This window comes from Alosa pseudoharengus, unplaced genomic scaffold (assembly GCF_046254945.1).
Source record: "Alosa pseudoharengus isolate Yale_2024_CS ecotype anadromous, Long Island Sound unplaced genomic scaffold, YU_APseudo_1.1 YU_APseudo_1.1_scf_19, whole genome shotgun sequence".
NCBI lineage: Eukaryota > Metazoa > Chordata > Actinopteri > Clupeiformes > Clupeidae > Alosa > Alosa pseudoharengus.
In genome coordinates this window covers 32,243,867-32,269,792 of record NW_027468657.1, presented here as the reverse complement: position 1 = coordinate 32,269,792, position 25,926 = coordinate 32,243,867, and the positions used below count along the sequence as shown (strand labels likewise).

The 25,926-nt window shown below is 39.9% G+C and overlaps 5 protein-coding genes across 6 annotated transcripts; all 5 read right to left on the bottom strand.

Moving 5' to 3' along the window:
- Nucleotides 1–661: 661 nt before the first annotated feature.
- LOC143132708 (heat shock protein 30-like) lies at nucleotides 662–1,631 on the bottom strand. Its single transcript, XM_076292411.1, has one exon. The coding sequence runs from the start codon at nucleotides 1,416–1,418 to the stop codon at nucleotides 804–806; it is 615 nt and encodes a 204-aa protein (XP_076148526.1). The 5' UTR covers nucleotides 1,419–1,631; the 3' UTR covers nucleotides 662–803.
- Nucleotides 1,632–2,555: 924 nt separating this feature from the next.
- LOC143132707 (heat shock protein 30-like) lies at nucleotides 2,556–4,280 on the bottom strand. Its single transcript, XM_076292409.1, has one exon. The coding sequence runs from the start codon at nucleotides 3,310–3,312 to the stop codon at nucleotides 2,698–2,700; it is 615 nt and encodes a 204-aa protein (XP_076148524.1). The 5' UTR covers nucleotides 3,313–4,280; the 3' UTR covers nucleotides 2,556–2,697.
- A 245-nt stretch (nucleotides 4,281–4,525) lies between these two features.
- On the bottom strand, nucleotides 4,526–6,173 carry LOC143133238 (heat shock protein 30-like). Its single transcript, XM_076293014.1, has one exon. It carries the CDS (start codon nucleotides 5,203–5,205, stop codon nucleotides 4,591–4,593), a length of 615 nt encoding a protein of 204 aa, XP_076149129.1. The 5' UTR covers nucleotides 5,206–6,173; the 3' UTR covers nucleotides 4,526–4,590.
- A 247-nt stretch (nucleotides 6,174–6,420) lies between these two features.
- LOC143132706 (heat shock protein 30-like) lies at nucleotides 6,421–8,361 on the bottom strand. The gene has a single exon (XM_076292408.1). It carries the CDS (start codon nucleotides 7,098–7,100, stop codon nucleotides 6,486–6,488), a length of 615 nt encoding a protein of 204 aa, XP_076148523.1. The 5' UTR covers nucleotides 7,101–8,361; the 3' UTR covers nucleotides 6,421–6,485.
- A 150-nt stretch (nucleotides 8,362–8,511) lies between these two features.
- On the bottom strand, nucleotides 8,512–25,487 carry matr3l1.1 (matrin 3-like 1.1). Of its 2 annotated transcripts, XM_076292405.1 has the most exons (19): nucleotides 25,397–25,487; nucleotides 22,944–23,932; nucleotides 22,673–22,734; nucleotides 22,506–22,544; nucleotides 22,270–22,406; nucleotides 21,691–21,747; nucleotides 21,475–21,593; nucleotides 16,967–17,092; nucleotides 16,751–16,867; nucleotides 15,797–15,921; nucleotides 13,794–14,796; nucleotides 13,630–13,711; nucleotides 12,338–12,360; nucleotides 12,050–12,178; nucleotides 11,670–11,800; nucleotides 11,276–11,558; nucleotides 11,047–11,164; nucleotides 9,394–9,515; nucleotides 8,512–9,002 (listed from the first exon to the last, which is right to left on the bottom strand). In XM_076292405.1, the coding sequence occupies exons 2-19, from the start codon at nucleotides 23,808–23,810 to the stop codon at nucleotides 8,976–8,978; spliced, it is 3,567 nt and encodes a 1,188-aa protein (XP_076148520.1). In that variant the 5' UTR covers nucleotides 23,811–23,932; nucleotides 25,397–25,487; the 3' UTR covers nucleotides 8,512–8,975. The 2 variants fall into 2 exon arrangements, with proteins under 2 accessions (XP_076148520.1, XP_076148521.1); XM_076292406.1 differs by lacking the exon at nucleotides 25,397–25,487 and having other exon boundaries at nucleotides 22,944–25,386.
- Between the last annotated feature and the right edge of the window lie 439 nt (nucleotides 25,488–25,926).

Below are 25,926 nucleotides of genomic sequence, written 5' to 3'. Positions count from 1 at the left end.
TTTTTTTTCATATTTCACCCCCTGCAAGAATGTAAGCTTTGTAAAAAGGTGTACATTCATGTGGATTCGATACAATTGAACATTGACCGCTGTTTTTATGTTTGAATAAATACATCAAAATATACATACATACATAAAATACGTCAAAATGATGTCCCGGAGTAGATATGTATCGGTAAGATGGGTTTCTGACTGAAAGCCTCATTTGAAAAAGGAATTTAATTTCCTCCTCTTTTTCCAACAGAAATAAACCACACTACTAATGATAGCACTATTTCATCAGAAAATGCAGTTTCATGCTTGAAACATTGCCATTTGACTTGATGCTGTTGGTGATGCACACATCAATTTAACTGTCTAAGTCCTGTATGTTGATCTTTAGGTTTTATTTGAAGGACTCCTAAGTTGGTGTTTGAAAGTGGTCTGTTTAACATTGCTTAATTACGTAGACTAGAAAATGAAAACTTTGTTTGTGTCCTCTGTCAGGGCTTGTGCTTTTCTAGGAAATGTTTGTATTTTGAGAGTTGGTGTTCACACTCATTAAAAGAAGACGTACAATGTAAGCGTTATGATTGTTGTTCAGTATAAACAGGTTTATTATATTGCATGAATTAACATCATCAAAACTTCATTTATTTGTTGAAAAAAAAGGGGGGGGGGGGTCATACAAATTGATTGTTTATATTATAAAAAAAGATTCAGTGCATTTAGCTTCATGCAGTCAGAATAAGAAATTGAATAACATTTCAAAAGTCCAGCTTTTTTAATCAAGGATGTAAATAAGTCCATTTTCAGCAGTTTTTTTACTGCTTCATCCCGTCTGCATCGGTGGCGTTGTCCTCTTTTGTCATCTTCTCTAACTGTTCTGTGGAATCCGCTGTTTTGCAGTTGATGGGCACTACCCTCTCAGAGATGGAAGGCGTCTGTTTTCCTGGTGCTTCAATGTGAAGCTTTCCCTCTGCTAAACTGCAGGTCACAGCCTCAGGAGTCACCCCTTCTGGGAGATCAAACTCCCTCCTGAAGGCCTGGACCCTGTAGGAGTAGGAGCCTTTTCCATCTTCGTGTCTCTTCTCAGATTTGCCGCTCACTTGTAGCTTGTTGCCCACCTGTTTGACTGACAGCTCTTCAGGAGAAAAGTCTTTAGTGTCCAGCGTCAGAGCAAAACCTTCTCCCTTCTTCTCAAGGTTGCAAGGAAGTGGATGAAGCTCCTCTGAAGCTGGGATTTGGTCAATCTCCTGGAAGATGTGGTGCTGAAGTTTCTTCAGGAGCTCCAGACTGCTTGGCATACCTTCCATGTTTCTCAGCATAAGATCTGTGTGAATGTCCAGAGGTCGGACCTGAGGCCAGATACTGCGGACGGGCCAGTAGAAGTCCACAAAGGGGCTGAGGGAGGGCTGGAATCCGTGAAGGCTCAACATCTTCAGTGAGAGTCGGGAGTTCTTGCTGTGTCTACTACTCGTAGCGTAGCCTTGGATTTGTCTGTTTGGTTTCAGCACGGTGAGCTCTCACTGCTTTATACTGCCTCTTGAAGTTCCAGGCAGTTCCTGAATATTCCAGTCAGTGCCAAAATGTACCACTGTGTGTCACCCTGGAGCATGGGGATGACGTCACAGAGATTCTAAATTTGGATTTGGTGAGCAATATGTATTCTTTGCATATTGGTTCACCAACTCACAGGATACATTTAAATGAAATTGATGTCATGTTTATGAACACTTATCATTAAACAGGTGATGTATTCAGGAAGGTGATTTTAAAAATACTCTGGCTAAAAACAAGCACGGCCATAGTGAAATTTGCAAACTGTACTGTGTCCTAACACGTACATACATTTCATCAAGGGTTTATATTTTTGAAAAAGAAATATATTTATCATAATGGTAAACACATCTTTTTTTCATATTTCACCCCCTGCAAGAATGTAATAAGCTTTGTAAAAAGGTGTACATTCATGTGGATTCAATACAATTGAACATTGACCGCTGTTTTTATGTTTGAATAAATACATCGAAATATACATACATACATAAAATACGTCAAAATGATGTCCCGGAGTAGATATCTATCGGTAAGATGGGTTTCTGACTGAAAGCCTCATTTGAAAAAGGAAATTAATTTCCTCCTCTTTTTCCAACAGAGATAAACCACACTACTAATGATAGCACTATTTCATCAGAAAATGCAGTTTCATGCTTGAAACATTGCCATTTGACTTGATGCTGTTGGTGATGCGCACATCAATTTAACTGTCTAAGTCCTGTATGTTGATCTTTAGGTTTTATTTGAAGGATTCCTAAGTTGGTGTTTGAAAGTGGTCTGTTTAACATTGCTTAATTACGTAGACTAGAAAATGAAAACTTTGTTTGTGTCCTCTGTCAGGGCTTGTGCTTTTCTAGGAAATGTTTGTATTTTGAGAGTTGGTGTTCACACTCATTAAAAGAAGACGTACAATGTAAGCGTTATGATTGTTGTTCAGTATAAACAGGTTTATTATATTGCATGAATTAACATCATCAAAACTTCATTTATTTGTTGAAAAAAAAAAGGGGGGGGGGGTCATACAAATTGATTGTTTATATTATAAAAAAAGATTCAGTGCATTTAGCTTCATGCAGTCAGAATAAGAAATTGAATAACATTTCAAAAGTCCAGCTTTTTTAATCAAGGATGTAAATAAGTCCATTTTCAGCAGTTTTTTTACTGCTTCATCCCGTCTGCATCGGTGGCGTTGTCCTCTTTTGTCATCTTCTCTAACTGTTCTGTGGAATCCGCTGTTTTGCAGTTGATGGGCACTACCCTCTCAGAGATGGAAGGCGTCTGTTTTCCTGGTGCTTCAATGTGAAGCTTTCCCTCTGCTAAACTGCAGGTCACAGCCTCAGGAGTCACCCCTTCTGGGAGATCAAACTTCCTCCTGAAGGCCTGGACCCTGTAGGAGTAGGAGCCTTTTCCATCTTCGTGTCTCTTCTCAGATTTGCCGCTCACTTGTAGCTTGTTGCCCACCTGTTTGACTGACAGCTCTTCAGGAGAAAAGTCTTTAGTGTCCAGCGTCAGAGCAAAACCTTCTCCCTTCTTCTCAAGGTTGCAAGGAAGTGGATGAAGCTCCTCTGAAGCTGGGATTTGGTCAATCTCCTGGAAGATGTGGTGCTGTAGTTTCTTCAGGAGCTCCAGACTGCTTGGCATACCTTCCATGTTTCTCAGCATAAGATCTGTGTGAATGTCCAGAGGTCGGACCTGAGGCCAGATACTGCGGACGGGCCAGTAGAAGTCCACAAAGGGGCTGAGGGAGGGCTGGAATCCGTGAAGGCTCAACATCTTCAGTGAGAGTCGGGAGTTCTTGCTGTGTCTACTACTCGTAGCGTAGCCTTGGATTTGTCTGTTTGGTTTCAGCACGGTGAGCTCTCACTGCTTTATACTGCCTCTTGAAGTTCCAGGCAGTTCCTGAATATTCCAGTCAGTGCCAAAATGTACCACTGTGTGTCACCCTGGAGCATGGGGATGACGTCACAGAGATTCTAAATTTGGATTTGGTGAGCAATATGGATTCTTTGCATATTGGTTCACCAACTCACAGGATACATTTAAATGAAATTGATGTCATGTTTATGAACACTTATCATTAAACAGGTGATGTATTCAGGAAGGTGATTTTAAAAATACTCTGGCTAAAAACAAGCACGGCCATAGTGAAATTTGCAAACTGTACTGTGTCCTAACACGTACATACATTTCATCAAGGGTTTATATTTTTGAAAAAGAAATATATTTATCATAATGGTAAACACATCTTTTTTTCATATTTCACCCCCTGCAAGAATGTAATAAGCTTTGTAAAAAGGTGTACATTCATGTGGATTCAATACAATTGAACATTGACCGCTGTTTTTATGTTTGAATAAATACATCGAAATATACATACATACATAAAATACGTCAAAATGATGTCCCGGAGTAGATATCTATCGGTAAGATGGGTTTCTGACTGAAAGCCTCATTTGAAAAAGGAAATTAATTTCCTCCTCTTTTTCCAACAGAAATAAACCACACTACTAATGATAGCACTATTTCATCAGAAAATGCAGTTTCATGCTTGAAACATTGCCATTTGACTTGATGCTGTTGGTGATGCACACATCAATTTAACTGTCTAAGTCCTGTATGTTGATCTTTAGGTTTTATTTGAAGGATTCCTAAGTTGGTGTTTGAAAGTGGTCTGTTTAACATTGCTTAATTACGTAGACTAGAAAATGAAAACTTTGTTTGTGTCCTCTGTCAGGTCTTGTGCTTTTCTAGGAAATGTTTGTATTTTGAGAGTTGGTGTTCACACTCATTAAAAGAAGACGTACAATGTAAGCGTTATGATTGTTGTTCAGTATAAACAGGTTTATTATATTGCATGAATTAACATCATCAAAACTTCATTTATTTGTTGAAAAAAAAGGGGGGGGGGGGTCATACAAATTGATTGTTTATATTATAAAAAAAGATTCAGTGCATTTAGCTTCATGCAGTCAGAATAAGAAATTTAATAACATTTCAAAAGTCCAGCTTTTTTAATCAAGGATGTAAATAAGTCCATTTTCAGCAGTTTTTTTACTGCTTCATCCCGTCTGCATCGGTGGCGTTGTCCTCTTTTGTCATCTTCTCTAACTGTTCTGTGGAATCCGCTGTTTTGCAGTTGATGGGCACTACCCTCTCAGAGATGGAAGGCGTCTGTTTTCCTGGTGCTTCAATGTGAAGCTTTCCCTCTGCTAAACTGCAGGTCACAGCCTCAGGAGTCACCCCTTCTGGGAGATCAAACTCCCTCCTGAAGGCCTGGACCCTGTAGGAGTAGGAGCCTTTTCCATCTTCGTGTCTCTTCTCAGATTTGCCGCTCACTTGTAGCTTGTTGCCCACCTGTTTGACTGACAGCTCTTCAGGAGAAAAGTCTTTAGTGTCCAGCGTCAGAGCAAAACCTTCTCCCTTCTTCTCAAGGTTGCAAGGAAGTGGATGAAGCTCCTCTGAAGCTGGGATTTGGTCAATCTCCTGGAAGATGTGGTGCTGAAGTTTCTTCAGGAGCTCCAGACTGCTTGGCATACCTTCCATGTTTCTCAGCATAAGATCTGTGTGAATGTCCAGAGGTCGGACCTGAGGCCAGATACTGCGGACGGGCCAGTAGAAGTCCACAAAGGGGCTGAGGGAGGGCTGGAATCCGTGAAGGCTCAACATCTTCAGTGAGAGTCGGGAGTTCTTGCTGTGTCTACTACTCGTAGCGTAGCCTTGGATTTGTCTGTTTGGTTTCAGCACGGTGAGCTCTCACTGCTTTATACTGCCTCTTGAAGTTCCAGGCAGTTCCTGAATATTCCAGTCAGTGCCAAAATGTACCACTGTGTGTCACCCTGGAGCATGGGGATGACGTCACAGAGATTCTAAATTTGGATTTGGTGAGCAATATGGATTCTTTGCATATTGGTTCACCAACTCACAGGATACATTTAAATGAAATTGATGTCATGTTTATGAACACTTATCATTAAACAGGTGATGTATTCAGGAAGGTGATTTTAAAAATACTCTGGCTAAAAACAAGCACGGCCATAGTGAAATTTGCAAACTGTACTGTGTCCTAACACGTACATACATTTCATCAAGGGTTTATATTTTTGAAAAAGAAATATATTTATCATAATGGTAAACACATCTTTTTTTCATATTTCACCCCCTGCAAGAATGTAATAAGCTTTGTAAAAAGGTGTACATTCATGTGGATTCAATACAATTGAACATTGACCGCTGTTTTTATGTTTGAATAAATACATCGAAATATACATACATACATAAAATACGTCAAAATGATGTCCCGGAGTAGATATCTATCGGTAAGATGGGTTTCTGACTGAAAGCCTCATTTGAAAAAGGAAATTAATTTCCTCCTCTTTTTCCAACAGAAATAAACCACACTACTAATGATAGCACTATTTCATCAGAAAATGCAGTTTCATGCTTGAAACATTGCCATTTGACTTGATGCTGTTGGTGATGCACACATCAATTTAACTGTCTAAGTCCTGTATGTTGATCTTTAGGTTTTATTTGAAGGATTCCTAAGTTGGTGTTTGAAAGTGGTCTGTTTAACATTGCTTAATTACGTAGACTAGAAAATGAAAACTTTGTTTGTGTCCTCTGTCAGGTCTTGTGCTTTTCTAGGAAATGTTTGTATTTTGAGAGTTGGTGTTCACACTCATTAAAAGAAGACGTACAATGTAAGCGTTATGATTGTTGTTCAGTATAAACAGGTTTATTATATTGCATGAATTAACATCATCAAAACTTCATTTATTTGTTGAAAAAAAAGGGGGGGGGGGGGGTCATACAAATTGATTGTTTATATTATAAAAAAAGATTCAGTGCATTTAGCTTCATGCAGTCAGAATAAGAAATTTAATAACATTTCAAAAGTCCAGCTTTTTTAATCAAGGATGTAAATAAGTCCATTTTCAGCAGTTTTTTTACTGCTTCATCCCGTCTGCATCGGTGGCGTTGTCCTCTTTTGTCATCTTCTCTAACTGTTCTGTGGAATCCGCTGTTTTGCAGTTGATGGGCACTACCCTCTCAGAGATGGAAGGCGTCTGTTTTCCTGGTGCTTCAATGTGAAGCTTTCCCTCTGCTAAACTGCAGGTCACAGCCTCAGGAGTCACCCCTTCTGGGAGATCAAACTCCCTCCTGAAGGCCTGGACCCTGTAGGAGTAGGAGCCTTTTCCATCTTCGTGTCTCTTCTCAGATTTGCCGCTCACTTGTAGCTTGTTGCCCACCTGTTTGACTGACAGCTCTTCAGGAGAAAAGTCTTTAGTGTCCAGCGTCAGAGCAAAACCTTCTCCCTTCTTCTCAAGGTTGCAAGGAAGTGGATGAAGCTCCTCTGAAGCTGGGATTTGGTCAATCTCCTGGAAGATGTGGTGCTGAAGTTTCTTCAGGAGCTCCAGACTGCTTGGCATACCTTCCATGTTTCTCAGCATAAGATCTGTGTGAATGTCCAGAGGTCGGACCTGAGGCCAGATACTGCGGACGGGCCAGTAGAAGTCCACAAAGGGGCTGAGGGAGGGCTGGAATCCGTGAAGGCTCAACATCTTCAGTGAGAGTCGGGAGTTCTTGCTGTGTCTACTACTCGTAGCGTAGCCTTGGATTTGTCTGTTTGGTTTCAGCACGGTGAGCTCTCACTGCTTTATACTGCCTCTTGAAGTTCCAGGCAGTTCCTGAATATTCCAGTCAGTGCCAAAATGTACCACTGTGTGTCACCCTGGAGCATGGGGATGACTTCACAGAGATTCTAAATTTGGATTTGGTGAGCAATATGGATTCTTTGCATATTGGTTCACCAACTCACAGGATACATTTAAATGAAATTGATGTCATGTTTATGAACACTTATCATTAAACAGGTGATGTATTCAGGAAGGTGATTTTAAAAATACTCTGGCTAAAAACAAGCACGGCCATAGTGAAATTTGCAAACTGTACTGTGTCCTAACACGTACATACATTTCATCAAGGGTTTATATTTTTGAAAAAGAAATATATTTATCATAATGGTAAACACATCTTTTTTTCATATTTCACCCCCTGCAAGAATGTAATAAGCTTTGTAAAAAGGTGTACATTCATGTGGATTCAATACAATTGAACATTGACCGCTGTTTTTATGTTTGAATAAATACATCAAAATATACATACATACATAAAATACGTCAAAATGATGTCCCGGAGTAGATATCTATCGGTAAGATGGGTTTCTGACTGAAAGCCTCATTTGAAAAAGGAAATTAATTTCCTCCACTTTTTCCAACAGAAATAAACCACACTACTAATGATAGCACTATTTCATCAGAAAATGCAGTTTCATGCTTGAAACATTGCCATTTGACTTGATGCTGTTGGTGATGCGCACATCAATTTAACTGTCTAAGTCCTGTATGTTGATCTTTAGGTTTTAATTGAAGGATTCCTAAGTTGGTGTTTGAAAGTGGTCTGTTTAACATTGCTTAATTACGAAGACTAGAAAATGAAAACTTTGTTTGTGTCCTCTGTCAGGTTTTGTGCTTTTCTAGGAAATGTTTGATGTATTCAGTAAAGTCATTTAAAAAATACCCAGGCTTTGTTGAAAATACAAATAAATAAACATGGCCAACATTGAAATCTGCCAACTGTACTGTGTCCTAATACCTACATACATTTCTTCAAGGGTTTATATTTTTGAAAAAGTAATATATTTATCATAATGTTAGAGATATTTTTTCCATATATATTTCACCCTATGAATAAATAACATTGTAAATAGTTGGAAAGATTTGTGTACCTATCACATTAATCACAATTTTGAAGTTTAAATACATACATACATATTTGTATTTGTATAATTGAATATACTGTCTTGGAGTTTGACTTTCTGATTTCAAGCAAATATAAAAAAAATGAAAAATATTTTCCTTTTTTTTTCCTTCTTTTAATATTAAAAATAATTTACAGTAACAAATATTTGGATACCTGTGTGACCTAAAGCGGTTCAGTTGTTGGAGATACTGGTGTTGAACAATATGTGGAAACATTTCAACCCAAAAATCAAGGGCTGCTTTAACACTCTGTGAGAATAGTTCTGCTAAATATGGATACTAAAACTTCCGGTTAAAGTCCGGTGGTTATATATTAAAGGTACCGTCTATGACCATGTACTGTATACACTGTAATACAGATGTACAGTAAATTCAGTAAACTCATTAACATTCCTGCTTTCTAAACTTTAATCACAAATGACAGTTATTATGAGTCATGGTAATCTTAACAAATACAGGGGACTTATTTCAACATAGAATTATGTGCCATTTTTTGCTCAGTTTAACAAAATAGCAAAAACATCATGGTATGTGAACAACAATTATAAAGCTGTTGGAAGTTGAAAAATGGCATGCATCAGTTTAAAAAAAAAAAAAAAAAAAAACAATTCCTGTTCAGGTCTTCGTCTTTTCCAAATGCTCCTATGAAATGATGGGGGAGAAAAAAGTTAGGAAAATGTTTTAATGTTAAGGAAATAAGTAAAAATGTTCAGCACAATTTCCTTTGAAGAATGATTGTCAGAGATGACAAAAAACCTCCCCGGTATTTGTGAGTAGTTTGTATCAGGCTTTTAACATTTACATACCTTTCTTTGTTACTAATGTACAGCTCAAAATATACAGAAATATATACAGACTTTAATGTAATTCTTTCAATGGCAAAATCAACATAATGTAAGGTCGTTACAGCCATGCAAAATTACTAAAAATGAAAATCCCTGCCATTCAATTCAATTAGCAAACATGTTCATTACATGTTCTTATGCAATCAATAGCTAAAATGTAAAACTTGATGATAAAGTGAGGTCTTCACCTTAAACTTCTGGAAATGAGGCAGGCTACTGCAGTGTTCATTTTTGGCCTCTTCTTCGGTGGCATAGATGATGTTGCACAAGTTACAGAAGTATCCCACGACAGGTCGCACAAACTCCTGCCCTGTGGTGGAGTTACATCACACTTCTTTACATACTTCACCATTCATATCACTAAGTTACAGTCCCTTTTCCATTGAATGGTATCACCTCAACTCACCTCTACTCTACTCAGTTATGAATGAATTAATGAAAACTTTATTGAACAACAATCAACAAGAAGTGTTCAAAAGGATAAAAAAAACACAATAAAGCCCAGAGGCTTGTTTCTATTGTGGTCCTTAAGATGGAAGGGGAGTAACAACACATGAACTAAAACATTGAGGACAAAGGGGAAAGTAATTATCAACTAATAGTCAAGACAAACAAGTAAAAACACATCAAAAACACAAAGGAAAAAACAAGAGCTAAGTTGCCAGACAGACAAGCAGACACAAAAACAGACGGTACAATACAACAGTACTTCAAGGATTTTTTGATTTTGTTTATGAATTTGATAACCATTTTTATTGAAGATTTAAAATGAAAGTAGGATGAGCTCCACAGTTTAAAGTTGGAAGGTAAACCACAAGACAGCTGCTGAGTATAGGAAAGAGTACTTTCCCATACTGTTCTTAAAACGGCAGAGCCTGTAATCTGTGGAACTCCCTCTGGTGAAATAGTTGTGCATGTCACTAATTTTAGAAAAGTAATTACATACATACTTGGGTGCCAGGTTATTTCTTATCTTATAAACCAAACACAGTTTAAGTTGGAAAACTCTCTCCTCCACTCTGAGCCACGTAAGACTAGAGAAATGGTCAGGAAGAAGATGAGTTCTAGGATGTAGTTTAAGGATATCTCTGATCAGTTTATTTTGACAGATCTGTAGCTTGTCTTTGAGGCCTTTAGTAGTGCCAGTGTACCAAGATGTACAGGCATAGGCAAGATGGCATTGAACAAGAGCATCGGCCAGGGTATTTAAGGTGTTACTATCTAAGAGGCTGGATATTCTTGCTAGGAATAACTCTTTGGGCCATAAACTCCCCTGATAGTTTGTTGTGTGACCGCTTCCTTGGCCGTAATTTCAACATCACCTACGACTACCTTAAACCCTAAAGACTTCTTCAGTTTATCTCTGGACCCCAAAAAATAATTTTGCCAAGGTGGAGAGACAGCTTGTTATCTGTTAACCAAGCACTGAGTTTAAGGAGTTCTAAACTAAGCAGCCTTTCCACCTCTGATTTCACTTTATGAGAGACTAGAATAGCTGAGTCACCTCCAAATAAAAACAAATTACAATCCATTTGAAATGACGGTCTTGTCCAGAACACAGCAATGTAAATAGCCACCAATCAGTAGCCTGCAATACTTTCACATCACCTTTTGGTATCGCCTCAGCTCACTTGGTACCTCAACGGAGGAGATACCAAAATAGTACCAGGTACCAGGCACCAGTTTTTGCTAATGGAAAACCAAAAAAAGCGAGTAGAGTCGAGGTGAATTAAGCTAATACCATGCAGTGGAAAAGAGACTTAAGATTAGTCTGTTAATTCATAAGCTCATTCAGGAAGCACATGGGGGAGGGGGGTGGGGGGGGGGGTTGGGTGGCGTACCGACGGGATTGTTTGGCTGGTATTGGCTAAGACCATCATCTTCGTCTTGCTTTGCCTTGATGGGTTGTGCCACTGTGTTCTCTTTGTCGGTGGCTGCCTTGTCAGTGCTCACAGATTCCTAAAAAAAATAAAAAATTAGCTTTATGGTTACAATAGATAAATGTTGTGCTGTTCCTCATTTCACACAGACAAAAGTGTCTGTTGAACAGTACACTCTGTTCACTTGTACCTCTCTGACAGGCGATTGGCTCTCCTCCCCGGCCTTTTGCGAGGAATCCTTGTTTGGACTACTTTTTTCTTGGTTCTTGGAAGTCTCACTGGGCTTTTCTGCCGAAGCTTCTGAATCCTCTCGATGCTTCTTGTTTTGATCAGATTTCTTGTCCTTGGATTCTGTTGGAGACTGCTTCGACTGGGACTTGGATTTGGAACTTGAGCGTGACCGGCTCCTTTCTCTGCTCTCACTGCTTTTGCTGCTCTGGTGTTTGTCTTTTTTCTCAGGTTCGGGAACCCATCTAGAGGTAAAAATAGGTAAAACAAAAAACAGATAAGAAATAGCCAGACAGATTTTCTTCAACAGATCATAGCGCACATGGGGGGGGGGGGTATTCGATGGCAAGACTCACGCATTGACCAGTTTCTTGTATTTCCAAGAGAGTGCAACCTCCAAGGCATAACCGTGAAATATAAATTTCCTTCGTGTCAAGTCGCTCACTGCTTTCTTCGCATCATCACCATTCTCCATTTCAATGAAGCCCTGCACAAGAAATTGTGTAAGCAATGATGTCTAAGGCATCAAACAAAAAACAGACATTTGCTCTGAATGAGAGAAAGCAGTGGCAACTTTTGTGAAAGAATGTGATACAGAGAGGGAAAGAGGGAAAAAGAACACGTATGACCCACGATTATAAATAGAATCTCCTGGTGGAAAATGCTTTTGGAATGTTAGTCTCATAGTGAAAGCTAACTCGGGGCCCTTCATTTAACATGCATCAACTCTACTCACCTCGCATCGATTTCGAATCAGGAAGTAGCGCGCCACCTTTCCATACCTCTTCCCAATCTTCCAAAACTCTTCGTCTGTGTAATATGCCTGTGGCAAATTCCTGAGGCAGATGACTCTCTGATCTAAAACCTGAATTCAATGGTTATTTCATTACCATTTGTCATAGTTTCTTGAAATTGAAGGGAAATGTAATCAACACATCTCTATGGAATTTTTGAAACTTCAGATCTGATTTCTAAAATTAACCCTGCTCTGCGCCTATACATTAAGAGAGACTGACAGACATACCGAACTTTGTGATTTCTTTGCATCTGCAAGACAAGACAAAAAGAAACAAAAAGATAGCATATCTTGCACCATGCACATTTTAAATATTGCTTTAATGGTCAAATCTATACTAAATCTGTAATTTACACTAATATTGAATAATCTAAAGAAAAACAGAGTATATTCATTCACTGCCATTGTTGTTAGCATAGTGTCTGGTTCAAATTCATCATTAATTCATCTTCATGAATCAACAAACTTAGTTAAACCTAAGGGGTATACCACGAAGCAAGATTAGTGCTTTATGTTGTGCCAAAAGCCAGGCTTTACAATAACACAATTTCACAAGTCAGGTGAATCATTTCACCTGACTAGATCACTATGGTATTTCATGCTGTAAACTTATAAACATACTCTGGAACAGGTTATGCTCCAGATAAGAGCTCCAAACGTATAAAAGTACCGCCTACTGACCAATTAATTATCTTAATTAACTATCTTATCTTATAAATGGAAGCCATACCTGGAAGCTTCTGTCAAATATGTTACAGGCAGAATACTGCCTATTTAAAATTGCTGATCCAATGGATAAATTTAATACCATTCCAAGTGAAACCATACAACACCATAAGAATACATCAAAGCAACCAATTTATTTAATGAATTACCCAGTCAGACAAATCACCCTCGATGGTGTTCTCATGCCTTGAAGGACAATTCCGGCCATTTTTCACATACATCTCTGTTTCTTGAGATCACGAGTACGGTCGGTACGGAAAAAGAAAAAACCCTGAAAACAATCGGTATTACCTAGCTCAGGTTGCTGCAGCTACAGTGCTACACTCTGGGGGCATGAACATGGGGGCTCATGAACAGAATCTAACACTGTAGCAGCCTGGCACCTCTAGCTGAGTTTTTTGAAGATAGAGAGGGACGCCCCTGCTCTGATGGCAGATTGTTCCACCATAGGGGGACCACAGATGGAAAAAGTGCCAGATGATGTTCCTTGGAGGAATGCAGCGGTCGATGGGTAACATACATTTTTATGAGAGCACTTAAGTAAATGGGTGCAGACCCAGCAATCACTTTGTATGCAATGTATGTATGTTTATTTGATGCGGGTGGCTAAGGGAAGCCAGTGGAGCTCAGTGTACTTCAGGGTTCGTCCAGCACAAATCAATGACAACACAAAACATACCTTGTTATGTAAAATTTGCTTCGTAGTATACCCTTCTAGTCTCATGAAAACATCATGTGAATTTGTGTATATGCTGGCTATTATCACATGTGGTTTACAAGATTTCATACAATACCTTGTTCTTCTGATGAATCCTCATCATCAATCTCATCTAAAGTAATCAAGTTCTCAAGGCTCTCTGGAAAATCAAATTCTTCCTGTAGAGTAGGAGTAAATAGTTGATTAGCCCATCTAAATTAACAGGAGACAATTGCACTTAAAACAAACAAAAAAGGCTACCTCCTCATCTGCGACCTGCTCCATCTCTGCTGACCCATCCTCCATGTCTTGTGGTGCCTCCTCCTTGTCTCCGGCTGTGTCTTCCACGTCCTGAGCTGTGCTGTCATTTAGTTCCTCATTCTCCTGATCTCCTCCAGAGGTCACTTCTATGACTTCTTTTTCAGACTGAGAATGAGTCTCTCCTTTTTCAGAATGAGAATGAGTCTCTCCTTTTTCAGACTGAGAATGAGTCTCTCCTTTTTCAGACTGAGAATGAGTCTCTCCTTGTTCGGATCCCTCTGCAGTGTGTTGTGCCTTGTGTTCCTCCTTACTGCTAGAGGACACCAACGCCCCACTCTCCGTCGCCTCTTCACACGCTTCTGATTTCTCTGAACGACTGACTCTGTTTGAGCCCTCAGATGGGAGTTTCTCTTCTGCAGGTTCAGACTCAACCTCGCCTGCTGTCTTCTCCTGGACTTCGGCCTCCTCCGTTTCTTGTTCTCCATCTTGATCTCCGTCTCTGGAGGCCACCTGCTCGTCATCCTCCTCCTCCACCTCAATCCCATCGGAGTCCACTGCATCGAGAATTTCCACGCCCTCCATTTCATCGTCCTCTGCGATCACTGCCACTCCCTCCAGGTCTGAGTCGCTGTCAGGGTTGTGTGCTTCCAAGGCTCCAGGCGGCTTTACTTCCTCACTTGTTTTGCCCTCCTTGTCAGTGCTCACCTTCCCTTCAGAAACCTTCCGAGGAACTGGCTTTGGGGGAGAATCTTGAGATTTCCCTTTGGGCTTCTCCTCTTTTGGAGCGGAGCTGCTTCGATGGTGTGATGATGAATGTGTTCTCTCCTTTGAATCTTTCCGGCTTTGGGAAGAATGCGTTGTCTCTTTCGAGTCTTTTCGGTCTCTGGACTTCCTCCTGGGACTTCGAGATTGGCTTCTGGATCTGTGACTTCTCTTAGGGCTGTGACTTTTCCTAGTGTGCTTTTCAGGGGATTTACATTTTGTACTTTTCTCAGGTGCATCCCTAAAGAATACAGCCATTATTAACAAATTGCAAATTAACAATGTGAAGGTGGCTCTGTTAAGACAAGATCTCAGTTATTCACCAGTGGATGGAAAAGAAAAAAGTATGACCCAATTTCAGTCTATGCACAGAAACTGAGCGCTGTGCCTTGCCATATTGCATGGAATATACTAAACTGTCACTTCAGTCTGCCCCCGCCTCCACTACAATGCAATTTGCAATTGGAGTTAACTGATGGCGACATTAAAAAGAATCAAAAGTTCAGCGATCATACATCATAATAAAGATGTCAACAAGCATTGACATACAGAGTAGTAGTCCTACTCCACCTAAAAAAAATATTGTTTAATATTTACTGCATGTAGACTAGGGCTATGACAGACTTATAAGTTAATACCCTAGTAGCAGATTGGGAAGTGGATGTCATGAAAGTGACAATACGACATTAGAAAAGCAAACAAAAGCTAGTGTTGCTTTTGACATAGAACAATGAAGAAAACTGATGCTCCAGATACGGATTCGGCTGTCTCTGAAAGTTTCTCTAATTGACGCATATAACTGCAATGTTGATTATACCTGTTTTTAAAAGGTGAAAGTTTTCCACCACAAAACAGACGTGTGCCGTTTTCATACATATGGCGGAATCTAATCAATGACTATTAGAACTTCTCATCCCATGTGCTTGCACAATACTACCACATTTCCCTCACCCTCCCATAAATGCATATGCATCAGTAAGAAAAGTGCAGATCGCGATTCTTTGCTTCAGTGGCACGCAAAATGGGCTTTGATCCACATGCGTTCAGTTTTGTACATACGTCATGTTTTAAGGTGCAAAAACTGTCAGAAACAGGCAACTCAGAATACAACATCAGGCAAACATTTCCTAATGATTCTGCAAGGTCATCTCAGCATTGCTTACATTAATGACAGTTCTAAGTACAGTAAAGACAGGCAATTGATAGAAAAGAATCAAAGCTAATATGGCACATATACTTACTTCAGTGTTTCATACTCTGAGGAGTAGTCCACTTGAATAACAGTCCCTTTCAGTTTCAATGGTTGGGAGGCATGATGATTTACCATGGCTTCTGCATCTGCAGCATTGGTCATTTCTACATAGGCCTAGAGAGGAATGGGTACATCACTGATTGTTTTCTAAGTAGGCAATATTGCACTAGTGAGAGAGTGGTGTTGGTAAAGGATATACCCAGGGCTGTGGTTTAGCACTCAGTACGCCAAATGCTGCAGGTAACCGCAGTCGTAGGTATATCTTACCAATGCCACCATCACGAGTACTATATTGCTTTAGTTTTTCTCAGTAGTATTGAAATTCTCAAAACTGTTTGTTCAAATTCCGTATCATCTTGAACAAATAGCAATGCTCTTGTAGATCCATGCCACTGACTGCGTTTTTTTATTTTTTATTTTCAATTGCAAATATTATTTTAGTCAAAATGCACTATACTGATTCCCTGCTGAATAGTCCTACCCCATAAAACAAATTGGCCTACTTTATTCGCTTGTGCCATTACATGCAAATGTGTTGAACTAGCAGTCATAACTAGTTGTCATAGTCTGTCTAGCATATATAAATATATGTGACCTGACAGACAGAAATATCAGGCAGTATAGAAAGATGTACAGTACAATACTGTAAAAGCTTTCGTTTTCTTTATACGGTCACAATGTCTGTCAACAGAAACAAAAAAAAGAACTTTGAAACATATCCACTGTCTTGCAATCAACCCCCTCCACACACAATAATGTGTAACTTTGTAGTTTTGAAATAGAAAATAGAGCTGCCTTGCGATGATTTGAGAAATGCACCAAATAGACTGAGAAAACTGTAATACAACAGTTCCAATTACAACTAGCGATAATCAAGTCTAAAGACATCACACTGTGTTTTCTATTGTTCATCAAAATACACTGCTTGGGATGTGTCTGTTACCCGAGAAGGTAAAAACAGGGTGTTCTTCACAGGACCAAATCGTTTTGCAATGGCTGTAAGCTCACTGGTCAGTCCTTCTCCAGCAGGTAAGGGTGAGAAACACACCACCTTGGAACTCTAGAATGAACACGTGACACATTCATCAATTTCGTGCAGTTACTTCAAAATATTGATTTAATGACAAAACAAAACAAAAAACAAAACACAAAAACTTACCTTAAGAAATTTAAATGCTTCTGATATAGTGAAGACAACCTGACTTCCCTCCACTTCCAATGGATTTGAAGTGAAGTATTTTTCAATATCTCCAGCTTGATCATTAGAGCCCATTTCCACAAATGCCTGTGTTGTTGAGATCCACATTGAATAGTCAGGGTCTTTTACACACAGTTGCAGGGTAGCAACAATCATGATAAACAACAGGACAAGTGTTTTGTCTACAAGCTGGATACCATATACAATCTTGGCTTAGCATAGCCCTGCCACTGTTTACTGTTCTTTCAAATCCACAAGGCCAGAGAGCATACAGACCTCACCAATGCCTTCACATGTGAAATAATAGTTAAGGCAGATGGTTCAGTCAAACTTTTCATGCAAGTCCAGAAGTTCTGATTAGGAACGCACCAATATCATTTTTTTTATCGAATACCAATCTGATTATTTCTACCAGAAAAGTAACTATTAGGCTAGCATGAAAATGCAGTGAATTTGAGGATAAGTTTTATTCTCCTTTCTGGCTCTGGTTGTTACAATAATCCTAAAAACTAGATGTACCGCGTAGCGGTACAAAATATGACCGCCGCTCAGTCCTGCACATCCATTCCGCGAAAATAAATCATATTAATGAATTTGTCTCCATCTTCTACTCCATCCCCCACTCTTGAAACTTTTGTGTATGCTTGTTTGGAATGTGTGTTTGCACACATTCCGCACACAAAGTAGCCTACTGGCGCTGCAAAGGTGAATAGATTTGTTTCTGGGCCAAAAAATCTGTAACATTGTTATAAAACCTTTAAAATCTCTAAACAATCACAAGTAGGGCAGTTCATCATAGTCCATCCATTGCAACTGGACTGATGAAAGGTACACCTGTAGGCTACATTGTATTTGGGAAAAGCAGAAGGTAGCAGCATAATGTATTTATTTATTTATTATTAAACTAAAACAATCCCTGTCAGTTCCATGCAGTTTTCAACAGCTATCAAGAAGAGAGGTCATGTCATGGATTTTTGTGAATGTTTCTTCTTCTACATATGCATAGGTTTAGTCATCTAGTTCAAATTATATTCAGCTTTATTGTCAATGCACAAATTAAATACCAGTAGTCTAAAACAAAATGCCGTTTTACCCAGTGGTGCAAATAACTGACATGTCCAAAAGGGCCTTCATGAAATGCGTTGCGAGACTGTTCATACACATTTTAACGGGCAAAGTTGAAGAGCTACTCTCCGTTATTGTTTGTGCAAATAATATGCTGATTCATGTTCCCTTGCATTTTGCAACCATGAGGTCCATGGTTAAGCTCAATCTTTTGACGCAATCTTTTGATTTTCACCCAGCCTAGTCCATGGTAGGCGCCCGATAGAAATCGTCCCCTTAGAATTATAAGGTTCTATCTGACATTTTTGTCAAAATTGAGTTATTGACATATTCTTATTCTGTGACACCTTAAGAAGATGAGGTGAGGTGTTTCTTGTAGTTGTATGCATTTTTGGACATTATATTTGAAGAGGTTTGTTCCACTTAGCAGTATAACTCTATGGAATTCTAAAACTTTGAAGCTCAATATCTCAGAACTACTCAGAACGTAGATAGAACCCTATAATTCTAAGGGGACGAAATATTGTTTAATTTTGCGATTGAGATATCCACGCACTGGCGCCCCCCCTGCGACGTGTTCGCCCCCCGGTTTTAGAGCTATTCTAAATGCAAAAATGCATAGACATTGCATGACAAAACCGTGACTGTTAACAAACTATAAGCTATATAAGGTAGGCCCTATGCTAGGCCTATTACACAACACAAATTGTCACCAGGCTATGCTGGCGACCCAAATAAAATATCCGTTGGAACCAATGGCTTACACCTTACAGTATCAAGCTGACACCTCTTGGCGAAAAGTTAATAGTTTTGCATATCAGTAGTAATACATTTCACGTAGCTGTGAATCACGGAAAGGGCGAATGAAGTGGACACTTCTAAATGGAACCCAACCCACTGTACAGTAACTCAAGGTCTGTGGCTAAAGCAGCCATAATGAAAGCGTTATCATTGTTTGGATACTTCACACACACGTGTTTTTTAATCGCATAGACTACAACTACCAAGCTGGAATCAAAGCACATCGACTCCCCTCTCACACCCTAAACACGCACTTCGAACAAACAAAAAGCGCCTCAGTCTCACGGAATAGCCATAGGCAAAACTGTATCTGACCGGTGTAACGTTGGTATTAAATCATCCATCGCAAAGAATGATTTTTGTAGCACGTGCAACAAATATGTGTAGGTACAGCCCTGCCCTGAATACATCTCAACGTGCGCTCTAAAACATCTGGTTTAAATGGAGATGTAGATCATCACGGGATCGATCATAGACAGGTTATCTTTCAGGTAGCCTAGGCCTATATATTTTCCATTAAAAAACCATCACGTAGCGAACGTGTTGTGGCTAACTCACTTAGCTCCTGTTAGTAGCCTAGGTTATGGTCATAAGCAAATGAGATGACAGTCGAAAGATACAATTAGTGCTGTTATCGATTTGCTTGGTAGCCTATAAACGCATTTATGGTTTTCTACAAATACATCAATAATCAAATTGGCCTCCATCACTCAACCATGCTAACGGTAACATTATTTTACCTACGTTCTGCTATTGATAGGATTAACGTAGCCTACCTGCAGTAAAAAACAAGCATGTCCGATAAACGTTCTCAGATTTATTTCGGCTTCAAGAGGAAATGGGAATTACATTTCATGCAGAAATCATCCTACCCTTAGACGTTCTCTGCGGTAAACTACTGTAGCCTACAGTCTTGTCCTTATAGGAAGCATAGTGTCTTTCTAACCCACTTTAGATTAACTTCCAACAAAATTACGTCTCACTGCAACGATGCGCCATCTAGTGGACAAACGACTACTTATCGCCAATACTGGAAATGCAGCCATGATGATGATGATGAATATTTATTTTGGCTTTCTTTTAATCCTACTGAATTTGTAATTATGTATCAGCCGTTCTAATACCGATAGTATGTGGGTGCCTGTGTGTGTGTGTGCATGTGTATATGTGTGCACCACCATCTACAGGCCAATGAGTGTAGAGTCACTAAATGTACACATAACTTAATTTTTTAGACCCCCCCATGGATGAAATTCTACGAAACTTGGCATACCCCCAGAGAATGTCAGGTTAATCATACACATAAAATGTGGTGCAGTTCTGAACGTCTTTACTGAAGAGAGGGGTGATTAAAGCAGAATGATATTGCATTTTCATTTTTTACCGGGGGGGTGCAAATCACAAATGAGTGATTATGGGCTAAGTTGATGTGGGCCCTTGAGACCAACATACCATAAAAATTTCTTCATCCTCGGTGCCACGGTTCAGGTAGTTATTTAGGAAAAACTGAATTTTTTGGGTTTCGGGGGGCCCAGCGCGGAGGGGGAGTGGCCCCCGGGGACCAAACGAAATTTTTCCGTAAAAGTCTAGTGGGGCTACATACCCACCAAATTTCATGTGCCCCGGTGTTTCGGTGCCCCAGGTATCGTTGACCAAAATTTCAGGAAGTAGATGACGGGGGGAAAAAAAAAAAAAAAAAAAAAAAAAAACTTTGACAATCCCTATATGACCGCTTCGCTAGCTTCGCTAGCGGCGGTCATAATAAAGAATGACAAGATACCCTATGATCACAGCCTTCAGTCTCATGTAATGTAATGCAATATTACAATGTTTCCCCCAGAAATAAACCTAGCGGCGGCACATGAAAGCATAGTAGCAGTTTCTTAAGGGTAGCAGATGATTATGCTACTATGCTTTAGCGGAAACATTGCAATGAAGTGATATCGGTGTGCGGTATTGGAGAACTTTTGTGAGTATGAGTACGGGCACACTATCGGCCCAATATCTGAAGCTGGTGTCCGTGCATCCCTAGTTCTTTCAGATGACTGCTGATTTCATGATGACGCCATAGAATACTTTGATGATACATTTATTTTGTCACAAAGTTCCAGTCTTATTGATGGTTTAATATGTGTCTAGCTCAGTGGTTCTCAGACTGTTTCTGTCATTCCCCACTTTGGAGGTGGGGAATTTTCAAACCCCACCTGACCATATCAACCTGGCAAAATGACAAGTGTTAAAAAAAAAAATTATAATAATAATTTTGCATTTTGGTTCCCATGTTACATTTTCCGTCTTGGTCTGCTGGATCAGATGTTATTTTAATTCATATGCCGGTCGGTTTATGACTCTTTTGTTAGTATGTGGCTATTTTGTTTTGAATCCATGATCCTCCTCGTCAAAAAAGAAAGGCATTATTAAAGATAGATTCCTGTAAAATATTTCCTGCTGTTCCTCGCGCCCCACCTGTCACTCTCTATTACCCACTAGTGGGGCAAGTCCCACACTTTGAGGACTACTGATCTAGCTAGACAAGCAAGTGACCAGGGGCCTTCACCTTGATCAGCAGTGATGGGTGTCAGTGAAGAGCAAGAACTACTTACCAATGACGGGAACATTATAATTTTGATGATAGCCCCAAACTGTCCCAGGAGCCTCCTTATATACTCCTCATCAATACTTTTGGCAGTATATTTGACAGAAATAACTTTGCCTACAATCTAAGTAAAGAAGCAAGGACATGAAAAAATAGTGTTACCAAATGCATTTCCATTAACTAACTGTAAGTACAATGTGAGCTGGATTGCTGATACTTTCCTTGGGTTTTTCTTTCACTTTTTTCAGGTTGGGTCTTTTTTCATTTTTGGGGGGTCCTTCTAAAGGAAAAGGAAATTGATCAGAGAATCATCATGCTACATTAAATTACAAAACATTCTTTTTCCCATATTTATCAACACTTAATCTTACACAACCAACATATGCCTGTAGACAGCGATGATGAAATGTGGACTGAATGTAGGTAGGAATAATTATAGCATTAATGGCATTTAACATATTTAAACCAGCTTAAATGTTTTCTTAGGGAGGATTTAAAGTCTTGTGATAAAAGTACTGGCCAATGTGGAGGTGAAAGAGAGTGAAAGCCCTGTAGTGTTTACTTGTGTTTTCATTTCCAGATTGAACTCTGGAAGCAGGTCTGGTCCCGCAACACTAATGATGAAAGATTATTAGATTAAATGGCCAAATTGGCATGTGACTGTACAGATAAAGCTGTTCCTATACTGAGAGAAAACAGTCAATGTATACTAGTGCATCTGGTAGTTACACAATTCAGGTGCTGCAGCCAAGACAGACAGTCTCCTGTTAGCTAGCCTGATACAGCAGAAGTTGTTTCTTACCCATGGACTGGCTAGATCTCTTCTGTGGTCTTGCAGTTTTTGCACGATCATGGACAGTTGTTTTTGCACGATCATGGACAGTTGTTTTTGCACGATCATGGACAGTTGGTCTTGTAGGAGGATGATCATCATCCCCCCTTTGCAAGTCAAAAAGCTCAGAATTACAAAATTACACAGAATAAAAAAAATAAAAACATTTGCATGATAAACAACTTAAAGTACATCTTGGTGCATACCTTCTGACTGAACTGATGTGGCAGTCCCATGCTGGATACCTTTATGTGCATAAAAACAAGTAATTGAACCTGAAGGTTGCCATTTTTCTTGTTACGGAAAAAGGTAAAATTCAACAATTGTAGTGTTCTATCTATCTAATAAAATTCAACACATTAAAATTACCAACCTCTGCAGCAGCTTGAGCTGACTGTCAGCATGTTGAGCAGTATTTACGTGTTGATTCCAGTCCTTTAAAAAATACAATATACTTTTACTTATATGAAATGTAAACACCTCCCATTATAACATATCTACATAATAAAATGACCAGTTTTGAACATGACAGCTCTTCTAGGCTACCTACCTGCTTCTCCGGTGGAGCCCAGCCCACTCAAAACGGATAACACAAGGAAGATCACTGAGAGAGGGAAAGCACGAATGAAAGTGACATTACTTACCTTGTTAGAAAGTACAACCATGTTGCAGAGTTGGCAGGCGTATGGGAAAACAGATGGAGTTCTGCCATGAAAATCTGATGCCTCTTTCTTCGATGGCAATGTGTGGTGCACGTCCTTCTTCGGGAAATACGGTGGTTCACCATCATCATTCACAGGCTTTTGTCGGTAGTCAATGTCACGCCGGGAAGAAGCTGAAATGCGGCCCTGTCTTGGTTCTACGCTGTAGCTTGCAGAATGGTCATGATGCAAATTTTCACGTCTAGAATGACCATACTCTACCGCATAGCTAGAGGTGACCCCTTGTCGAGAATGGTGAGCCGAAACGCTGGTATGCCTTTGGTCAAGGTTGTGATCTTGCCACGTCTCTCTGAGATTGCGTGAGCTGGCAGGAGCGGGATGAGGCGAGTGAACTGGCCGGTACTCTGTGGAAGTAGAAAGCCGCTTCCTCTCATAGGCTGGCAGAGGTGCTGGTGCTGGAGCTGGAGCACTGGTGGTGAAATGGGAGGCAGAAGCAGGAGGCACAGGACCAGGCTTTTTACTGTCCCTCAGCTTCTTCAGCAAATGGGGTAGGGTCTCAACGGTGATGAGGTCCTCTGGCATTTCAGCGAGGAGAGAGAGGTCACTGGGCTCTAGCCCACAGCTATCAAGAATATTGAGGACATCAGGTCTCAAAGATGTGTGGGTTTCCATAGCACAACTGGAAGGTTGGTCACGGCTGGAAGGTTGGTAACTCTGGGGGTGAGGGAGGTCTTCAGGTCTTTGGTAAACATCTCTCTGCCCAGTGTACTGTGAACCGGGGTCTTCATAGAAGTCGTCTTGAGATCTGTATTCCGTCCGCGAACTTCTATATGGATGGTTCTGAGACATGATGCAATGTCTTACCTTTCTTTAGGGATCTATGCCGTAGTATTGCCGCAATTAATGTACCTTTTACTTCAGTCCCTAAGCCTTAATTTTAAATCAGTTGAAAATTCCACTTCACTTGAAACCTGACGTTGTAAAATAAGAGAGAAGAAGAGGTCTGTGTAAATTGTATTCTTTTGAGTGCCTGTGGAGCATATTTGAAGAGAGAGTTCTCGAAAATCCCAGACATCCAGAAAAAGTTCCTAAACCAATTTGGCCTTTAATTGAATCCTAAGTTTGTACTGTTTTATTAAAGCAACACCAAAGAACTTTTCCTCTGTCGCACGCACTATTTGTTTATCCAGCACCAGCTTTGCAAATAACAATGTCCACAGACAATGTAGAATATGTTGCATGATTTTATGAAAGTAGGATGTATTGCGACATCAGATGCAAGTCAAATTTGTAGTTTCTCATGTCTCATTCCATCGAACTACAGATCCGCTACCCGATCCGGCAAACTTACATAGTGCGGTTATAGCCGATAGAGGGCCGCGAAGCGAATGCAGAAAGTGCTGTTCACTCAATTACGAGTTGATGAACCATTGAAACGATTTTGGAAACATTATTTTAAGGTACAAAAAACTCTTTGGTGTTGCTTTAAAGGTGCTAAAAATCAAAAGTAGGCTAATCTGGCAATCCAAAGGTCGAAATGCTAGCTGTGTGATTGGGTAAATTGGCAGATGGTGCCACCCCACAAACTCAAAACAGTATAGCAGGCTGCAAATCAAAGTCTGAATGTGAATATCCTAGTTGTACCATTGTTGTTAATGTCAGTGAAGCCAGTATTTGAGAACAACATGTTTCTTTAATCTTTGATGGCATGTTATGATCATTTTATGATTTATTACAATGCCTTACCAAAGATCCTTGGTTTAACCCTCTCTGGTCTTACATATCACCTTTTAAGCGCCGGAGCAAAAACGTTACAAAAGTTCCAAGTAGATTCTAGGCTCACTGTAGGTTCGCTGATTATCCGCAGGTGGGTAGAAGTCTAGAAGTGAGTAACTTTGCTAACGTTAATTGTATGTGTATGTCGCTATTCACGATAACTTTGCAAGCCCTCCCAACAGGTAAATCAGGAAAAGGTAAATCAATAAACCAACCGGTACTTGAATGCACTCTTGTTCGATAGTGTTAACTGTGCTAAATAACTTAGCGTTACTGGTAACATATGCTGGGCATGTCTTAGCAGTACCAAGATTGGCAGCTAACAGTTGCCAAACAGTAACGTTAAAGTGAAAACGCAATTTAAGTTTGTGCAACATTACACGGCTGCGCAAAATATTGTAAACGATTAGGTCTTTATTGTGTACTGTAGGCCTAGTTTAAGAACGTTTCTTGTTGTGGCCAAGCGACTAACTAAATCAAATTATTGCAAATTGAACTGTTAGCTAGCTAGTAGTGCTAGCTAACGTTACAGATCAGTGGGCAGCACCAGTAACGTTCTCTGAAGATACAGCCTGCTTGCTGTCTCAAAGGCGCAAAGCGCAGACTTACCCATAACATAAAATGTGATTTACAATACATATATACTTTGATATTCTTACCTTTCGTTGGTAAATCACGAGGTCATCAGTAAAAACACATTACTGTTGCTTCAAACGACAACAAACAGAGCGGTCTGCTGTAGTGTTCCCACCCTTGCATTAGAACACCACGCCACCAACTGGCCCGGAGTAATCGACGAGCAAAGTTAATCAGCTACTCCGGAACGCATACAAGTGTGATCTCAAAAAGCCATTTAAACCTCTCGCTCAATCCTACTACATCTTCATGAAAGCTCTGAATATTGCAAGCGCGCGACGGCGCGAGCACACATACGGTATTGCACTCTCCCCAATAATAAAATTGTTGGATTACACAAGCGTCATTCTACGGAGCCCTCCGGGTGACATGGGGGAAAAAACATGGGTTAAAAAAAAAAAAAAAAAAGTAATGGGGAAAAAAAACATGAAGAAGAAAAAAAACCGATGCACTTTTGCGGGATCTCATTGTGGGATCTCGCAACTTTTTTTCTACTTTTGGATCTTGCTGGGCTTCCTACTTGACCCCAATAGGCCCACAAACCACTACCGCC